The 20,772-nt window shown below is 38.3% G+C and overlaps 1 protein-coding gene across 2 annotated transcripts in view; it reads left to right on the forward strand.

The window, feature by feature from the left end:
* The window catches only part of RABGAP1 (RAB GTPase activating protein 1), a 176,067-nt gene that overhangs the window by 36,069 nt on the left and 119,226 nt on the right, over positions 1-20,772 (forward strand). The window contains exons 3-7 of one of the 2 annotated variants that reach the window (XM_047768348.1): positions 9,257-9,491; positions 10,365-10,569; positions 14,695-14,869; positions 15,438-15,595; positions 20,470-20,580. In XM_047768348.1, the coding sequence (XP_047624304.1) occupies positions 9,257-9,491; positions 10,365-10,569; positions 14,695-14,869; positions 15,438-15,595; positions 20,470-20,580 (884 nt within the window). The remainder of the gene's footprint in view (positions 1-9,256; positions 9,492-10,364; positions 10,570-14,694; positions 14,870-15,437; positions 15,596-20,469; positions 20,581-20,772) is intronic. The other variant, XM_047768349.1, reaches the window with a different exon arrangement.

Raw genomic sequence — 20,772 nt, forward strand, 5'->3', positions numbered from 1 at the left:
TTCAGTGTTTGTAATATAAATAATAAATGTCCAGTGATCACATTATTAAATCATTGAACCCTCATGGCAGTCCTGTGAGATGGATGTTATTCCCATTTTAGAGATGAGACAGTCGTAGCTACCAAAGGTTAATTTGACCATAGCCAACAGAGTTAATGTCAGAGCCATATCCCAAAGTCAGATCTGTCTTACTGTGGAGACAAGTAGGACTACTAAGTTCAATTGCATAGGCTACACTCTGTGCAACCCTCAGGGGCTACTATTCACATGGTCTGTGATGTGAATGGTGCCACCCTGTGGTGTGCCACAAGTCAACTCTCGTCCCAGTTTTTTTGTCCTTGTTTTACCATCACTGTACTTTGTAAGTAGAATTATGAATAAATCATTCAATGATCAATCTCTGTCCTTGTAAACATTCATGTCTATATAGTAGCTGCTAAATTGGCTACTTAAATACTTCTATTTTTTCTCTCTTTTAAGGACTTTTTTTTTTTGCTTCTTACGGCCGTACCCGAGGTATATGGAGGTTCCCAGGCTAGAGGTTGAATCAGAGCTGTAGCTGCCAGCCTACAGCACAGCCTCGGCCAACACAGGATCTGAGCTGCATCTGTGACCTACACCACAGCTCATGGCAACACTGGATTCTTAACCCACTGAGCGAGCGAGGCCAGGGATCAGACCTGCATCCTTATGGATGCTAGCCAGATTTGTTTTCCTCTGAGCCATGATGAAAACTTGAGGACTTTTTAATTTTATTTTATTTTATTGGCGTATAGTTGACTTACAGTGTTGTGTTAGTTTCAGAAGAACTACAAAGTAAATCAGTTATGCATATGCATATATCTGTTCCTTTTCAGACTATTTTCCCATATAGGTCACTACAGAGTATTGAGTAGATTTCCCTGTGCTGTACAGTAGGTCTTGGTTTTTCATCAATTCTATATATAGTAGTGTATGTGTCAATCACAACTTCCCATTTTATCCCTCCCCCCAGCATTTCCCCTTGTTAACCATAAGTTTGGTTTTAAAGTCTTTGAGTCTGTTTGTTTTTTATGTTCTTCTGAATTATTTTTTATTAGAGTCCACATTTTGGTGGTCTCATATTTGTCTTTCTCTGACTGACTTCACTTAGTATGATAATTTCTTGTTTCATTTTTTTATGGCTGAGTAGTATTCCATTGTATGTATGTATCACATCTTTTTAATTTTATTGGACTGCATGGATTTACAGTGTTGTATTAGCTTTTAGTTTGCATTAAAGTGAAGAAGTTATACAAACACGTATAGCCATTCTTTTTTCTGATGTATATGAATTATTATGGAACATTGAGTAGACCTTCCTGTTCTACACAGTAGGTTCTTGTTATTTATTTTATATATGGTAGTGAATGTGTATTAATCCCATCTTCCTAGTTTATCCCTTCCCCCCAGAGTTTTCCCTTTGGTAACCCTGTTTGATTTTGAAGTCTCTGAGTTTGTTTTCCATATATGTGTGTGTCTGTTTGTGATATTATATAACATACATATTATAAATGTTAAGTTTATATGAATATCTCCAAACCTCCTAGGGTAATGAAAATAAAAACAAAGAGGGAGTTCCCGTGGTGGCTCAGTGGTTAACAAATCTGACTAGGAACCATGAGGTTGTGGGTTCGATCCCTGGCCTTGCTCAGTGGGGGTTAAGGATCCGGCGTTACCATGAGCTGTGGTGTAGGTCGCAGGCGTGGCTTGGATCCCAAGTTGCTGTGGCTCTGGTGTAGGCCGGCGGCTACAGCTCCGATTCGACCCCAGCCTGGGAACCTCCATGTGGCACAGGAGCGGCCCAAGAAAAATGGCAAAAAGACAAATAAATAAATAAATGAATAAATAAATAAATAAAAACAAAGATAAACAAATGGGACTTAACTAACTTTACCTTTTGCACTGCAGAGGAAACCATAAACAAAACCAAAAGACAGCAGCCTACAGAATGGGAGAAGATCTTTGCAAACAAAACGACCCACAGGGATTAATCTCCAAAATAGACAAACATCTCATACAGCTTTATACTAAAAAAAGCTGAACAATCCAGTCAAAAAATGTTCAGAGGAGCTAGACATTTCTCCAAAGACAGAGGCCCAAAAGCACGTGAAAAGATGCTCAGCATCACTCATTATTAGAGAAATACAATCAAAACTACAGTGAGATGTCACCTCACACCAGACAAAATAGCCGTCATCAGAAAGTCTACAAACAATAATGTTGGAGAAAGTGTGGAGAAAAAGGAACCTTCCTACACTTTTAGTGGGAATGTAAATCGGGTGCAACCACTATGGAGAATAGTATTGAGGTTCCTTTAAAAACTAAATATAGAACTAGCATATGATCTAGCAGTCGCACTCCTGGGCAGATATCCAGAGAAGACCATAATTCAAAAAGATAATGCACCCCAGTGTTCATTGCAGCACTCTTTGCAATAGCCAAGACATGGAAGGGCTGTTTTGAAGAATTCTCCTCTCCTCTTCTTAAAGGTTACATGGAGGCGGACACAGATCTAAACATGGCCCTTGGTTATATTATCCATATGTGTCTGCTTTTTTTTTTTCTTTTTCTTTTTTTTATGACTACACCTGCAGCATATGGAAGTTTCCAGGTTAGGGGCTGAATCAGATCTATAGTTGCTGGCCTGCACCACAGCCACGGCAACTCAGGATCTGACCCTGTGTGACCTACACTACAGCTCATGGCAACACCATATCTTTGATGCACTGAGCAAGGCCAGGGATCGAACCTGCATCCTCATGGATATTAGTTGGGTTTGTTTCTGCTGAGCCACAACAGAAACTCCTGCTTTTTTGTTTTTATATCTGTGCTAAATTAAGTTAGAAGTCTTTTTTGGAGTTCAAATCAAATTTGTTGTTTGTGTTTTTCAGCAGGCTGTTTGGTCCTGCCCAGTAGTCTCATGGTAAAGACTTTGCATAGACTCCTCCCTTTCCTGGAAAGCCCTCCTCTCTTCATCTCTCTACTCTTAGAAACCAAGCTTAAATTCTCTCAGCTCCTCTGGTAGATCTTAAGCCTGATATATAAGGTTTAATCACTCTCTTCTTAGGGAGTGCTACCATACCAGTAGCATACATGTTTTTTCTAGTAGTGCTACTTGTTTTAGAGAATATTTGTTTAGTGGCTCCTTCAGCCAGACTGGGCATTATTAGATAGCAGAGGCCATTTCTTAAATTATCCTTGTATTCCCAAGGCTTCTGACAGCAACAGGTACAGAGTGTATCTACAGTACATGTCTAATGAACTGAATTTATAAATCCCAAGAATAAGAGCCAAAGTAGCATTGTTTTATCCAATTTGAATATTGGCTCTTCTGTAGATCTTGGTTTAGTGATAGAAAAGGAAATCTGAATGATTTATTTTAGCTTTGTTAACTACTTAAACTTTATTTTACTTAAAACAAAAATAAATACCATCATTTACTCCTAAGGTGTATAATTCTTTGTTTTTGTTTTTTTGTTTTTTTTGTGGGTTATTTTTGGTTGCACCTGCAGCTTGCAGTATTTCTGGGGCGGGGATTGAACCCACACCACAGTAGGGACAATTCCCAAGTCTTAACCTTAACCTGTTAGGCCACCAGAGAACTCTAGGTATATAGAATTCTGTGAACTTCTTTTCTTGTCTTTTTAGGGCTGCACCCCCGGCATATAGAAGTTCTCAGGCTAGGGGTCCAATTGGAGCTGCAGCTGCCGGCCTACACCACAGCCACAGCAACAGCAACACAGGATCTGAGCTGTGTCTGCAGCCTACACCACAGCTCACAGCAATGCCAGATCCTTAACCCACTGATCGATGCCAGGGATCAAAACCTGCATCCTCATAGATGCTAGTCAGATTTGTTTCTGCTGAGTCATGATGGGAACTCCCTCTCTGAACTTTAAAGAATGTAGACTTTTATGTAACCATCACCACCACCACAATCAAGATACAGAATATTTTCATTACTCCAAAATGTCCCTTTATAGTTTCTTTTAGTCTTTTCCCTCCCCAGCCTTGGCAGTCAGTGATCTGAATCCTGTCTCTGTAGTTTTGCTTTTTCCAAAAATGCCATATAAATTGAATCATACAGTATATATAGCCTTTCATGTCTGACTTATTTAAAATAATACTTTTAGGAGTTCCCATCATGAGTTTAGAACACAACATTATGTTCATGAGGATGCAGGTTTAATCCCTGTTACCTCTCAGTGGGATAAGGATCTAGTGTTGTCATAAGTTGTGGCATATGTCACAGATGTGGCTTAGATCGGGCGTTGCTGTGGCTGCGGCATAGACCTGCCACTGTAGCTCCAATTTGACCCCTAGCTGAGGAACTTCCATGTGCCCCAGGTGCAGCCGTAAAAAGAAAAAAAAATTTAGTTAAAAAAAATAAAGCCTTTGAGATTTATCCATGTTATTTTAGTGTTAATAATTCATTCCTTTTTATTGCTGATGAGTAGTCCTTTGTATAGCTGTATGGTAGTTTATCCATTCACTAAACAAAGTAGATAAACATTTACTTTGTATTCAGTTTTTAGCAGTTATGAATAATGCTGCTATAAACAAAACAGCTCTTTGTATAGATGTATATTTTAATTTTCTTTGGGTAAATAGGAATGAGTCATAGGTAAGTGTATGTTCAACTTTATAAAATTTACATAAAGCGAATGTACTATTTTGTATTCCCACCAGCAATGCATGAAAGATTTTTCAGTTGCTCCACTTCCTTGTCATCCTTGCTGTTGTCAGGATTGTTTTATTTTTAATTTTAGCCCTTCTTATAGATGTACAGAGGCATCCTATTGTGGTTTCATTTTTCCTACTGGTTAATGATTGCATTTCTTTCATAGGCTTATTTGCCATCTGTATATCTTCTTTGGTGTCTTGCCCTTTTTTAAAAATGTGGGTTGCTTGTGTTTTTTTGTTTTGTTTTGTTTTTTGTCTTTTTTGCCATTTCTTGGGCCGCTCCGGAGGCATATGGAGGTTCCCAGGCTAAAAGTCAAGTGGGAGCCATAGCCACCGGCCTATGCCAGAGCCACAACAACTCGAGATCCGAGCCGCATCTGGGACCTACACCACAGCTCACGGCAACGCCAGATCGTTAACCCACTGAGCAAGGGCAGGGATCGAACCCGCAACCTCATGGTTCCTAGTCGGATTCGTTAACCACTGAGCCATGATGGGAACTCCTGTTTTGTTTGTTTTTGGCTGTACCTGAGCATACACAAGTTCTTGGGCCAGAGATCAAACCCACATGAGGGCAGCAGCCTGAGCCAATGCAGTGACAACCCTGGATCCTTAACCCACTGCAACACAAGGGAACACCTCATTTTATTATTGAGTTATAAAAACTCTGTGTATATTTTGGATAGAATTCCTTCATAAGATATGTGATTTGTAAATATTTTCTCCATGTCTGTGGCTTGTCTTTTCATTCTTTGAACAGCATCTTTTAAGCAGCAGTTTCTAGCTTTGATAAAGGGTACTTCATCTTTTTTTAATCATATGTTTTATGCATACTTTTTGTAACTTAAATTTTTATATCCTGGGATCACAGTGATTTTGCTTCTATGTAAATACAGTTTTAGAATTTACATTCAGGTCTGTGATCTGTTTTACATTAATTTTTATGTGTGATGTAAAGAGATTTTTTTTTTTATATTTGTGTGGATATCAAGGTAATTGTTCCAGCACAATTTATTACCCATCTCCATTGAAACCAATTGGCCATGTATGTGTGGGTCTGTTTTTGGATTTTATTTCTTCTCTTGATCTCTATGTCTGTTCTTTAATACTAGTGTCTGGATTACTTTACCTGCAACTCTGTTTCAGAGATGATTGTGATATCTGTTAGGAATGCTGTTGGCAGCAGTGAACAAAAAACCCTACTAATGATGAGTTTCGTTTTTTTTTTTTTTCCTGTTATGGCAAGAAATCAGAGATAAGCAGTTGCTGATTTAAGCTATTCATCTGTATGAGGGTTAACAAACTATTAACTTGTTGTCCTAATCTGGCCTGTCACCTGTTTTGTATATCACCTGTGGAGGTTCTTAAACTGCATATACCAAAAAATACATAAGTAAATAAAGGAGAAAGAAAAAATGCATATCCCAAGGCTCTGTCTCTGAGACTGATGTAGTTGCCGAGGGTAGGAGGTGATGGGATAGCGGAAGGATCAGGTATTTTAATTTTAACATGCTCCCTGGTGATATTGGTAATTGTTTTGTGTGTAATTGTGTAGTCATGGTTAAGAACCATTTAGCTAAAGTTGGTTCTTAGAGTGTGGTCCTTAGACTAGCAGCATTACCATCTCCTGAAATTTTTTGAAAACTGCAAATGATCTGACCCATCCCAGCCTTACAGAATGGGACTCTTGTAAGGGCCTAACAGTTTGTGCTTTAGACAAGTTTTCCAGGTGATTCTGATGTGTGCCAAAGTTTGAGACACTTGAAGGCATTGCTGAATGTTTCCCAGATAGACCCAGGGAATGTAAATTGACTGTCTTTTAAAAAAACCAAGGGGAGGAGTTCCCATCGTGACTCAGTGGTTCCGACTAGGAACCATGAGGTTGCGGGTTCGGTCCCTGCCCTTGCTCAGTGGGTTAGGGATCCAGCGTTGCCGTGAGCTGTGGTGTAGGTCGCAGACGCGGCTCGGATCCCGCGTTGCTGTGGCTCTGGCGTAGGCCGGTGGCTACAGCTCCGATTTCGACCCCTAGCCTGGGAACCTCCATATGCCGCAAGAGTGGCCCAAGAAATGGCAAAAAGACAAAAACAAACAAACAAAACCCAAGGGGAGTTCCCACTGTGGTGCTATGGGATTGGCAGTGTCTCTGCAGTGCCAGGATGCAGGTTCTATCCCTGGCCGGGCACAATGGGTTAAAGGATCTGGCATTGCCAAAGCTGTGACATAGATCTTATCCTTGGTCTGAGAGCTTCCATATGCTGCAGGACAGCCAAAAACGAAAAAAAAATAAAAAAGAAACCTTAACAGATGTAAGTATTACATATTATGTCCCAGATAGTTAAGTTTCAAGTTGGATTGAAGGTGCACAAAGCTAACGTGGTAAGTGTTGACTGCTGTATTGTATCTTATTCAAGGCATAAGTTGGGTTGCTGTTTTTAAGCACCTTTTAAAAATCAACATTTTTGTGTGTGTGTATTTTTCCTAACCTCTAAGGAAGAGTTAATAGAGGGCAGTTCTTATGTTTATAGACTTCATGAACAAGAGAAGAACGCAAGATAAACATGTATAAACACAAAGACAAACATAAACATGTTTTTTTTCCCAGGGTTGATATATTTTTTTTTGATGTATTTTGTAAATATATTATAATGGAGGTAGCCTATCCAAAAGAAAACCTGAGTTTACTTACCCAGTATACCAAAGAACAAAACAGCACTTCATGGTATATAAAATGTCTTCAACTTAACTGCTCTTTAATGGTAGTTTTCCTAGTTACAATTACAATGGCTTAAACATGGAGTCTAATATTTTTTCTTCTTTTTTTTTTGTCTTTTTGCCTTTTCTAGGGCCGCTCTGGAGGCATATGGAGGTTCCCAGGCTAGGGGTCCAATTGGAGCTCCAGCCGCCGGCCTATGCCAGAGCCACAGCAACACGGGATCCGAGCTGCGTCTGCAACCTACACCACAGCTCACGGCAACACTGGATCCCTAACCCACTGAGCAAGGCCAGGGATCGAACCTGCAACCTTATGGTTCCTAGTTGGATTCGTTAACCACTGCGCCACGACGGGAACTCCTCTTCATATGTTTTTAAGAAGCTGTAACTATTCTGCTTATGTCTCCTTCCCCTTGGAAAACAGTTTGGGTTCAATTAGGCTATCTTTTATTTACTGCAGGTAATAGAGTATTTCTTATCCAGTTCTGAAAAAAATAAAAAGTTAATTGGAGCTTAGCTCTAGTTTGTTTTTTAGGTACTTTAAAAAGCGTTTGAAAGCAGAACTTCTGAAAAAAGAAATTTGATTGCACTTGTGGGTGTGTAGGATCAAGCATAACAGAGAGTTAGGATTACTTGACTGAATTGTAGTTCCGTTAGCCGTGACTGTAAATATAAAAGGAAGTTCACAAAAACAGATGCTGTCACTGAAGCCAAGAAACTGAATACCTGTCTGACCCTTATTTCTAAGGCAAGAATAGCTGACATGTTAGAATTTCCTTGGGAAAATGTCAGAAAAAAGGTGTTAGACTGTTGGTTTCTCAATCATAATTTCCAGCCAAAGGAACTTGAATTTTAGAGTTACAAGAGAACTGGGGTCCTTGGTAGTCCATGGAACCTCTGTTATTGGAATTTTCCTTCCTAATGTCTGTCTTAATTTTACCAGGAAGACCTCATTCCCTTTAGCAGTCTCCTAGCACCGCCCCCCCCCCATTTTAATTTTTTGTCAGGTTTTGATCTTTAGAAACCCTCCTAAATCAGCTCACTTTTTTTTTTCCATCATGATTTCCTTTCCTAAGTTAATTCTTCTAGTATTTCTTGAGTAAGTATTTGGTGACAGTACTAGGTTTTGTCACTTGTGGTTTTCCTTAGCATTGGGCAGTCTCCACTTGATTTTGCACTTGTTTATTTCCTTGTCAGGCAACTAATAATAAACCATCATGATTCTAGAAAAATTCTTGACGTTATTGAAGTGGAGTGTTTCTTTTCATCAGGGTCATTTTATACATGCATCTCCCCAGCTTTATTCAAGTGTCTCAGAACTTTAAGAACCTGTTTATGTCAGAGAAGTCTCCCTCGGAAATTTGGGAGATAAATATGTATAAACACAAAAGACTTACAGCAAGGGTGGTCAAATGCATGTGGAGCTATTTCTATTGATATTTTTGGAAGCGAACACATTTTCCTTAAAAATAAGAAGAGCTCCTCCTCTTAACAGGATTTATATCTCACTAGACAAGTAAAATTACAAATATTTTAGTTTTTGTCAGTTTAGGATGCTGTAGAAAACTTTTAATAACATTGACAGACTATCAAATACGTTTCTGGGTATTAGTCTCAAATTCACCATACACTTTTTCGTGAAAAATTGTATGAATGAAGAAAGCAGCTGCAGCTCTTATTTATTGCAGATCTTGATTTATTCTATTTTCTATAATCTTCTAACATTCAGAAGATCATATATATATAAAATTTCTGATGATTTTCTCTGGAATGTGGACCCATTTTAATCAGTACGGGCCTCTTTCTCGCTTTGCTGACTGCATATATTTGTGACCCTTAGATTATAGGGAATGGAAGTGAGCAGCAGCTGCAAAAAGAGCTAGCAGATGTGCTGATGGATCCTCCAATGGACGACCAGCCAGGGGACAAGGAGCTTGTGGAAAGGTCACAACTGGATGGCGAAGGAGATGGGCCTCTTTCTAATCAACTCTCAGCTTCATCCACCATTAACCCTGTGCCATTAGTAGGGCTCCAAAAACCAGAGATGAGCCTGCCAGTGAAACCCGGACAAGGAGGTTAGGATTGCTGCGTTGCTTGTGTAACTGAAGGTTACTGTTTTTAATATCCGAGTGTCCACTCTTCAGATTCTAGACTTAGGGGGATGTGAGAGGAGTAAATATATGTGCCATTCCAATTTCCCTTTAAATGTATGTTATTTTTTACCAATGAAAGAGACACAGTAGTTGTATGATATTGAGGGAGTCTTAAAATGTTTAAAGAGTTTTTTAGAAAAGGAGGAATTTGAGTATGGTATTGGAGAAATAGAAGAATGCCTGGTGAGTTGTTTGCTCTAGGCTTTGTAGAAATAGATGTGAAGTTACAGCTGTGTAGAAAGAGTTGTCAAGTTGTTTTTAAAAAAGGGAGCTAAAAGATGTAGCAGGAAGGAAGGAAAACGGCAATTTTTAAAGGCTCATTGGGGAAGGGAGAGTGTTAAAACTGTAGATGTTTATTGGGAAAAGGAAAGCAAGGGAAATGAAAGAATGTGATGAAGTACCTGAAACGATGAATGAGAGAAATAAGAATGCAGATCAGAAAAAAAGAGAGATGGGATCTTTCAGTGTGGTAAAATACTAAATGTATTTTTGACCTGAATGTAAATTAAAAGTCAAAACAAATTAAAAGTGTCAGAAAGGTAAATCAGATCTGCATCTCAGGTCACCTTTCAGATTTGGGATTGAGACAATAGCCAAACCTAACATTTTTAGTGTTGGTGACAGAGTTCTGGTATGAGATTTCTGGCTTGAGTGGGCACTTCTTCTGGGGCAGTGGCATGTTATATCATTAGTATTTAATTTTAGAACCTAAATGTAGCTTGTATATTTTTACTTGGTATTCATGTCAACAAAATATCAGAATGAAAATAATTACCTCCTTATTATTTCTTTCAGATTCTGAAGGGTCAAGTCCTTTCACACCAGTGGCCGATGAGGACAGTGTAGTTTTCAGCAAACTAACTTACTTAGGCTGTGCCTCAGTAAATGCCCCCCGGAGTGAAGTGGAAGCCTTGAGGATGATGTCTATCTTAAGGGGCCAGTGTCAGATTTCACTAGATGTAACCCTGTCAGTGCCAAATGTATCTGAAGGAACTGTGAGGTAAGACCAGCCTTTTCTCATATTTGTAACATCAGATTTCTGACCTATAGTTTTAGAGAGAAGCAATAGTCAACAAAATATGTAACTGTTTTATTCATGTAATGTTTAATTCATCTGGCACTTAGTTATCATGTCTTCCAAGGATTGTGACCTTTATGAAAAATAGTCACTTGTTTAAACAGTTTTTATACTCTTCCCCACCCCAATTCTTTGTTGCAATTTAGAAATTTAAGCATTTTGGAGCTTCTTGAAATATGTTGACCTGAGAGTGTGTCTAACAAATTAATTTATATTTTCCATGTTCCCCCAATAAAAATGCTAGCTCATTAATTCAGTATGAAATTTCATGCTGACTTCGGAAATTACAAAAACCTGCTGGTGAATATAAACTTTTCCAGTATAGTTCTTAAATTTAAGATGAGGAAACCAAGGCCCAGAGAAGTCTCTAGAAATTGCTGTCGTTTTAACTAACTGAAACATAACGATGAATAAAGTTAGCCAATCAGAGTCTAAATTAACTAGCTAAATACAGAAATCTAAATAATAAGATGAACATGAGTAAAATAACATTTTCCTTATTATAAGAAATTTACATATTTCAAAAAAAATCAGAGAACGAAAATTTAGAAAAACAAATCTTATTTTTACTCTCCCATTGGTAAATACAGTTAACGTCTTGATTTATTCCAAGACCCTCTCTGTGTATTTGTATGTTATATGTTTGTGTATGTGTGTATATACCTAGATCTATGTGCAAATACAATTATACAACTCAGAATCATCATTTTTAACAAGAATGGAATTATAGAATACATACCACCTTGTAACATGCTTTCTTCACTTTTTGTCATGAATCTCTTTACATATTGATAAATATGATTAAAAATTAACTTATGATGGCACATGATAGGTTATTCAGAAATATATATATATACATATATATATTTTTTTATTTTGTCTTTTGTCTTTTTAGGGCCGCAACCACGGCATATGGAGGTTCCTAGGCTAGGGGTCGAATAGGAGCTGCAGCTGCCGGCCTACGCCAGAGCCATAGCAATGCCAGAACCAAGCCCCGTTCTGCAAACTACACCACAGTTCACAGCAACGCTGGATCCTTAACCTACTGAGTGAGGCCAGGGATTGAGCCTGCAACCTCATGGTTCCTAGTCAGATTTGTTTCCGCCGCACCAAGTCGGGAACTCCCAGAAATATATTTTACACATTTTAGTTTTTAAATGAGAAAAGTACTAGTAATAGCTAATATTAAAATTTTATTTTATGAGCACATTAGCGATTTACCTAAATTTTCTTTTTCTCTTTTTTGTCTTATTGAGACCACACGTGTAGCATATGAAAGTTCCTAGGCTAGGGGTGGAATCAGAGCTGCAGCTGCCAGCCTACACTACAACAAAGGATCCGAACCTTGTCTGTAACCTGCACAACAGCTCATGGCAAAGCCAGATCCTTAACCCACTGAGCAAGGCCAGGGCTCGAACCTGCACCATCATGGATACTAGTTGGGTTTGTTACCACTGAGCCACGATGGGACTTCTTAATTTTCTTTTTTTTTTTCTCTTTTTCTTTTTATTTATTTATTTATTTTTAAACTTTTTTTTTTGTCTTTTTGCCATTTCTTTGGGTCGCTCCCGCAGCATATGGAGGTTCCCAGGCTGGGGTCGAATAGGAGCTGTAGCTGCAAGCCTACGCCAGAGCCACAGCAATGCAGGATCCGAGCCGTGTCTGCGACCTACACCACAGCTCACGGCAACGCCGGATCGTTAACCCACTGAGCAAGGGCAGGGATCGAACCTGCAACCTCATGGTTCCTGGTCGGATTCGTTAACCACTGCGCCACAACGGGAACTCCTAATTTTCTTATAAATAATATTTTTGAGCTAAATTTTTATGTATTTTTAAATTTCCTCAGGATCAATTCCTAGAAATAGACTCACTAGATCAAAGATTTCCCCATTTTTAAGGCTTTTGATACACTACGAAATAGCCGTCTAGAGATCATGATCTAGTTTCTACTTTTACCAAAAGTGTATGAGATATCTTTCTCTACCCTCAAGCATTTTGGATTTTTTCATGGTAGTAGAGTTGTAGCTGTATTATGTGTATAGTAGTAAGTTAATTATTATTTCAGTCATCTACATATGTAATCTTCACCTTGAGTATATAAAGAACTGCTTCACAGAGACTACGAATACTAATTTTAGTTGTATTTATTAATGTGAAACTTTTAATAAAATTTGTTTAGGACTCATTTTTATATGCCTCTTAGTCATTAGTCATTCCCCCAACTAAAGTTATACTTTGCTCTAATACATTTTAATTCTATAAAGATATGAGAAAACTAGTTTCTCTTGCCCCATGTTTTCAATCTCTAAGGTCACCTTCTTAGCCATTTCCATTATTTCCCAGACTTGCCTCATTAGTGGTGCCCCATTAGTGTTGAAATTGCATAATTTCTTATCAGTTCTTTCACGGTTGTGTCCCCAGAATAGAGCCTGAGATGTTGTAAGTATCACATAAATATTTGTGGAATGAATACATTTTTGAGTCAATGATAATCCCCTTTGATTTTTATTTATTTTTTTTTCTTTTCTAGGACCATACCCACGGCATATGGAGGTTCCCAGGCTAGGGGTCCAATCTGACCTGTAGCCATCAGCCTACGCCAGAGCCACAGCAATGCCAGATCTAAGCCGCGTCTGCCAGCTCATGACAACCCCGGATCCTTGACCCTCTGAGCAAGGCCAGGGATCGAACCTGCAACCTCATGGTTCCTAGTCAGATTTGTTAACCAGTGAGCCACGACGGGAACTCCCCCTTTGATTTTTCAATGACTACCATCCTTTTGACTTTATTAAATTTTTTTTAGATGTTAACATCTTGTACAATCTTTCTCCCTTGACATGCAGCAGAAGAACATATTTCACTCTGAGAAAAGCACATCATTCCTTCATTTTTTTAAAATAAGCAGATTAGGTCATTCTTTTAGGATATAATGAGAAATGCAGCTTTAATGATATGTTTTAGTAGTCTAATTTACCCTTACTCTTTATTTAGTTACAGACTATATAAGAAATATACTTATTTATGGAGTTCCCGTTGTGGCGCAGTGGTTAACAAATCCGACTAGGAACCATGAGGTTGCGGGTTCGGTCCCTGGCCTTGCTCAGTGGGTTAACGATCTGGCGTTGCCGTGAGCTGTGGTGTAGGTTGCAGACGCGGCTCGGATCCCGCGTTGCTGTGGCCCTGGCGTAGGACGGTGGCTACAGCTCTGATTCAACCCCTAGCCTGGGAATCTCCATATGCCGTGGGAGCGGCCCAAGAAATAGCAACAACAACAACAAAAGACAAAAAAAAAAAAGAAATATACTTATTTTATGCTCTCATTGCCTCCCTAAAACATGGGGTTTTGTAGTTTTTAGTACCATGGAATTGTGTCATCTATAATTTTAGGAATCTACATATGACTTATTTATCAAGATTTAAGATTAATATGATTAGCATACCCAAAATGGGTTTTTTATGAGGTTTTTGTTTTTTCTTTTTTGGCCACACCCATAGCAAATGGAGGTTCCCAGGCTGGAATCATAGCCGAGCCACAGGTGCAACCTATACCACAGCTGCAGCAACTCTGGATCTTTAACCCTGCGCCAGGCTGGGGATCGAACCCATGCTGCTGTAGAGACAACACCAGATCCTTAACTCACTGCACTACAGTGGGAATTCCCTAGAAATATTTTATATGATCTTTTTGCTGGAAGGATGATTCTTGAATCATAATATGGATATAGGGAAAATAGTCCACTGGAGTTCCCGTTGTGGCGCAGTGGTTAACAAATCCAACTAGGAACCATGAGGTTGCGGGTTCGATCCCTGGCCTTGCTCAGTGGATTAAGGATCCAGTGTTGCTGTGAGCTGTGGTGTAGTCGCAGACACAGCTGGGATCCCGCGTTGCTGTGGCTGTGGTGTAGGCTGGTGGCTACAGCTCCGATGAGACCCCTAGCCTGGGAACCTCCATGTGCTTCGCGAGTGGCTCTAGAAAAGACAAAAAGACAAAAAAAAAAAAGTCCACAATCCCTCTAATCTCTTTATATCTTTTTTTCTGAACAGACTCTTAGATCCTCAGACAAACACTGAAATAGCAAACTACCCTATCTATAAAATCCTCTTCTGTGTCAGAGGGCATGATGGAACTCCTGAAAGTGACTGTTTTGCTTTCACTGAAAGTCATTATAATGCAGAACTCTTCAGAATACACGTCTTCCGGTGTGAAATACAAGAAGCTGTAAGTACGAAAGAGGAAACTATCTGAGGTGAAACTTCACCTGTACCCTCACTGTGTTGAAATGATTGCAGTATTTATTACAGTCACTAATATGTCCAGTGAAATTCTCTGCTACTGTTTTATTTATTCCAACTTGATGGGCTCGAATATAAATAAACTAATAGTTTGGTTAACCAGATCCTTGTTGCTTGGAGTGTTAAAGGAGACCAGTTGGCTGCCTCTTGATTGGGTTAGATAGGCACCTTGGTTTTAGCACGGACATTTTTGCAAACTGTTGTTATAAAGCCAAATCGTAGGGTTATTTTCATTATGATAAATATATTCAAGGAATTTCTGACAATTTTGGAAATGATTTTTCAGTCGGACTTCTAGCCTTTACAACCATTTCTTTTTAACGCCTTTTTCTCTGGCCATTTTTAGTGTTGCTTGCTTTGTAAGTCTAATAAATTAGATAATTTATCAAAAAAAATCAATGGAGGAAAGATGAATTACTCCACTCAAATGAAGTAGGAAACCTTCACCCTTACCAAAACGATAACAGCTTATTTTCTAACATGTCTATGTGTAGGTGAGCCGGATACTTTACAGTTTTGCCACTGCCTTCCGCCGTTCTGCCAAGGAGACCCCACTTTCAGCAACTGCTGCGCCCCAGACTCCTGACAGTGACATCTTTACCTTCTCTGTGTCTTTAGAAATAAAAGAAGATGACGGTAAAGGTTATTTTAGGTAGGGTGTCTTATTTCATTCTTTTTATTTGAGTTTGTACTAATATGCTATACTGTCTGTGGTTTTCAGGAAATTCTAGGTCAGATTACATAACTCATAAAATGATTCATTTTATAGGTAGAGTTTTTTATGTAAGTGATAAAGGAAAAGAAATAGGCAAATTTGCAGAGCCGAGATTTAAAGAAATTTTTTTTTTTCCTTTTTAGGGCCACTCCTGAGGCATATGGAGGTTCCGAGGCTAGGGGTTGAATCAGAGCTGCAGCTGCCAGCCTACACCACAGCCACAGCAGTGCAGGATCCGAGCCGTGTCTACGACCTTACACCATAGCTCATGGCAACACCAGATCCTTAACCCACTAAGCGAGGCCAGGGATCAAACCCGCAATCTCACAGTTCCTAGTCGGATTCATTTCTGCTGTGCCACAACGGGAACTCCCAAGATTTAAGGAATTTTAAACAATCAAAAAAAATTCATATGGGGAAATACAGCATGTTACCATGTTCTTTTAGTCAGACTCAAAGTAACTGGTAGGCTGCTGGTTTGAAATACGACAGAAGCTGTGTCACTGGGATTTGTTTTGCTGGAGTTTTTCTATATTTTTGTTTTGTTTTTGGTTGGTTGGTGTATTTTTCTTAATAATCTAAATATCCTAAGGTTGTTGAAATTACATTTTATCATTAAAGTTTAACTGAACACATTGGAAGGGGAGAAATGAGGTGTATATCTGAAGTCTAACCTTGCATGTAGGGTCAGAAATAACTGGTTCATATTTTTAAGTAAAATGACGCTTCTTTGAGTATTGAAAATAACCCTGGAATAAAAATTAAAAGTTTAGTTATTGTTGCGATTAACGTGACCTTTTCCAAGTTTCTTTGCATCTCTTGGCAGTTGTTTTCTTATTTACAAAACAAAGCAGCTAGATCCCAAAATCCTTTCTAACTTTAAAATATTACGGTTGCAAGATGGTTGATTTTTTTTTAATTTTTTTCCCTTCATAGCCCATATCACAAAGTGGGTACTTCTTGGAATTGTAAGCAATAGTTGCACATAGACAGTTCTTTCTTTCCAAAAAAAAAAAAGGGAAAGAAACCATGAGGCATTCCCATTGTGGCACAGCGGAAATGAATCCAACTAGGAACCATGAGGTTGTGAGTTCGATCCCTGGCCTCACTCAAGGGTCAAGGATCCAGTGTTGCTGTGAGCTGTGGTGTAGATCGAAGACGCAGCTCCACCTCAGATCTGGTGTTGCTGAGGCTGTGGCATAGGCTGACAGCTACAGCTCTAATTAGACCCCTAGCCCGGGAACCTCCGTATGCTGTGGGTGTGGTCCTAAAAAGACAAGAGACTAAATAAATAAATAAATAAATAAATAAAATAGAAGGTTCTTTCCTCCATGTCTTCCTCATAAAATGGGCAAAGTTAAATTACATCAAAATATGAATGGTTTTTAGTGTATTTTGCTTTTAAATTAAAAAGCACAATGATTGGTTCATTTTTTTTGAAAAATTGATAACTATTGCTCTCCCTTCAAAGACTTTAGAATTGTCATGCCATCTGGTGGCGAATTTAGTGTATGTTCAACTTCAACTTTGATTTGTACAATAATTGTGAGGCATTGTGCCCTCTGCTTTCTTATTAGCTATATTTTCATTCTCTGCACTGTGCATTCCTGTCCTGGGAAGTAGGAATTATAATCTATAAACCTCATCATAATTTTTTTGCATTTTAAGAAACAGGATGGTTTGTTTAAATTATTTTTTCCCTCTATTGAAAATATTTATGTAGGAGTTCCTGTCGTGGTGCAGCGGAGACGAGTCCAACTAGGAACCACGAGGTTTCGTGTTCGATCCCTGGCCTCGCTTAGTGGGTTGGGGATCCAGCGTTGCCGTGAGCTGTGGTCTCGGAAGTGGTTTGGATCTGTCGTTGCAATGGCTGTGGTGTAGGCCTGTAGCGACAGTTCTGATTAGACCCCTAGCCTGGGAACTTTCATAAGCTGCGGGCGCAGCCCTAAAAAAAAAAAAAAAAGAAAAAGAAAAGACAAAAAGAAAATATTTATGTTGATTGTTTTAAAATTCCAATTATGAATAAAAAAGATGTCTGAGCTCTCTCAGAAGAGATGCTCTAGGAGGAGTTACTGTCATGGCTCAGCAATAACAAACCTGACTAGTATCCATGAGGACGTGGGTTCGATCCCTGGCCTCGCTTAGTGGGTTAAGGATCTGGCTTTGCTGTGAGCTGTGGTATAGGTCGCAGATGCGGCTCAGATCTGGCATTACTGTGGTGTAGGCCGGCAGCCATAGCTCCTATTCAGCCCCTAGCCTGGGAACTTTCATATGCTGCAGGTGCAGCCCTAAAAAATCAAAAAAAAAAAAAGGGAAGAGAAGCTCTAGGATAATTTCTCCTGCTCCTGGGATCAGGCATATTCAAGGATAAAGATAACAATCACAAGCATCTTTGTTTTGCTTACCCCTATGTCAAGGAGATGCTCTACAGAAAAACCCCTGAATGATCAGATGTGTTTCTCACATTTTTTAGGGCTTTATATTTTTTTGCATTGTTTTACTGAATTTGTAGTTATAGTAGGAAATAGTGTTTATAACCTAATATAGTGATCAAATTATTGACAAGGATGCCTCTCTTTGTCAGATTTGGACTTTTCAAACCCAATTCCTTTTATCTAGTGATTCTACAGCATGTCTAGGAATTATCTCCAGAAATAATCCTTGAAGCGCCAAAAGAGTTATCTGTTAATACTATAAGAGCAGAATTTAAAAGTGGAAATTAAATGTTGACCAGAATAGAGAGGTTAAAAATATGATGCATTTTGCAGTATATACAAACATCAAACTATCTTGTACACCTGAAACTAAGATAATGCATGTCTGTTATACCAAAAAAAAAAAAAAAACCCACAAAAAACACACACTGGTATACCCCGTGTGACTTACCACCCATTTAAGAAATACATGTGTATATAATTAACCATATCACAAAATAGATTGTGGTTTTACTGTAGCATACATACAAACAATGTGCTGTGGCAAGAATTAATGCTCTTCTTATCATTCCTGAAAAACTGTTTTTCTTATATTACTAAGATTAGAAACCTGCCTTTCAATTCAGCTCTTAGGAAGATGGGATATTTTCATTTATACCATTCAGAGCACTTCTTTTTGGTCTTTTATAATCTACCAAGTATTTTATTTGATATTGGGGTATTTGATACTGTCTTTATTTTATAGGTAAAGAAACTCAGGGGAGATAAGGCTGGACCTCAGTTTCTTAAATTATACAGTAGAATTAAATGTAAAACTACTTGGATCCTTTCAGGGGTAGATAAGACCAGAAAACAGTCTAAACCCCCTGACATCAGTGAAGTGAACTCCCACTGTTTATACTCTGCCCTGCTTCCTGTTAATATAGCTTTTCCTTGCCCTTCAGACTTACGGCTCCAGAGATAACTTTATTTCCATTGTTATTGTTTTGAATACTGCTGAGAGATGAGATTTTATTTATACTTAAACATCCACAGAACATACATAGAGACTAGTGTATCTCATATAAATTAAAAATTGAGAGAGGCCTGTCCATATCCTTTTTAGTGAAAATTCTGTTAGCTACAAATACTTAACTGTTTGATACACAGAAGTTTTTCTTTGCGTGTCTTGTCACTTTTATAGACTCCTTTGCTAAAAAAATTCTGTGATTTTCTAATTTAGTGTTATAACATGCTCTTTTTTCTTTTTTTTTTTTTAATTTTTTGTCTTTTTTGTCTTTTTAGGCCCGCACCCACGGCACATGGAGGTTCCCAGGCTAGGGGTCTAAGGGGAGCTGTAGCCACCGGCCTACACCACAGCACGCAGGATCCGAGCCATGTCTGTGATCTACACCACAGCTCACAGCAGCACTGAGCGAGGCCAGGGATCAAACCCGCAACCTGATAGTTCCTAGTCAGATTCGTTTCCTCTGTGCTACGATGGGAACTTCCTATACCATTCTCTTGAGTTGGTTACTGGTATAGTAGTGCAAGTGCCCTTCAAAGTGATTTCATTTCTTCAGAGCCACTTTTTAGTTTGAGTATGTACTCAGAGTTCTCATGTAGCCTTTTATCTTATCTTCTAATGGGTTTTTTGCTCATAAAGTTGGCAGTAATGAGGCACAATTTAGATTTGCTGTATATTAGCTGATTGCCATAAGCAGATGTTTGCTTTTGAGAACAAAGGAGCTAGAAATAATGTGTGGGAGAGTAGGGGGTTATTTTGGTAAACTATCATTTTAGGAATGTTTTCAGCTTTTTTCTTAAGCTGATATTTAATTGTATTATTAGTGTTATTTTTTTTATTATTACACAGACCTACTATAAGGTTATCACTGCTTAAGGAAAACATTAGGCAATAGCTTACTGTTGGCCATATCGTTTTCATCTCTATTGGTATTTGAAAGCACCTTGTTTTGAAATTCAAAGGATCTATAATTATCTTTTCTTCATTACATATTTCAGCAAATAAGCTATTTTTCATAATCTGTTCATAAAAACCAATGACTGAATAGAGAAAACACTACCATTTTTTTTGTTAGGAGCTTTATAAATATTTAATTTTCAGAGCAACAAGAAAGAAAAAAACTGAAGCCACATTTTAGGAAGCATAAGAGTGGTTTCATAGCTTTTATAAATGATTAGTAAAATAGTTGAATGGGTTACGTACAGTGATCATGATGTTTTCACATCAAAAGGTAGATGATTTTTAAATAGCTGTTATGATCTGAAAATCAGGTATAGAAAAGAAATCTGATTTTTAAAATCATAACAAAAATTGTTATGGGGTATGTCACAAAGTGCTTTGCAAAATTAATGAAACGTGTTGTTCTACAGTGCAGTTCCTAAAGATAAAGACAGACAGTGCTTTAAACTTCGCCAAGGAATTGATAAGAAGATTGTCATCTATGTGCAACAAACAACTAATAAGGAACTTGCCATTGAAAGGTAAACATTTTTACTAAGTTTGACTTAAATATAAATTTTAGTTTTTGTCAGTCTAGTGGAGCAGTCATATACTGTATTTAGAAGTATATTTGCAAGATATTTTGTTCCCTAGGGGATTCTTTTGCTGATTGAAGTGAAAGCTTTGTTCACTTTGAATTTTCTTTCATAAATCTTCAGCTAGTATGTTGACTT

The sequence above is a fragment of the Phacochoerus africanus genome, chromosome 2 (genome assembly GCF_016906955.1).
Source record: "Phacochoerus africanus isolate WHEZ1 chromosome 2, ROS_Pafr_v1, whole genome shotgun sequence".
Taxonomy (NCBI): Eukaryota; Metazoa; Chordata; class Mammalia; order Artiodactyla; family Suidae; genus Phacochoerus; species Phacochoerus africanus.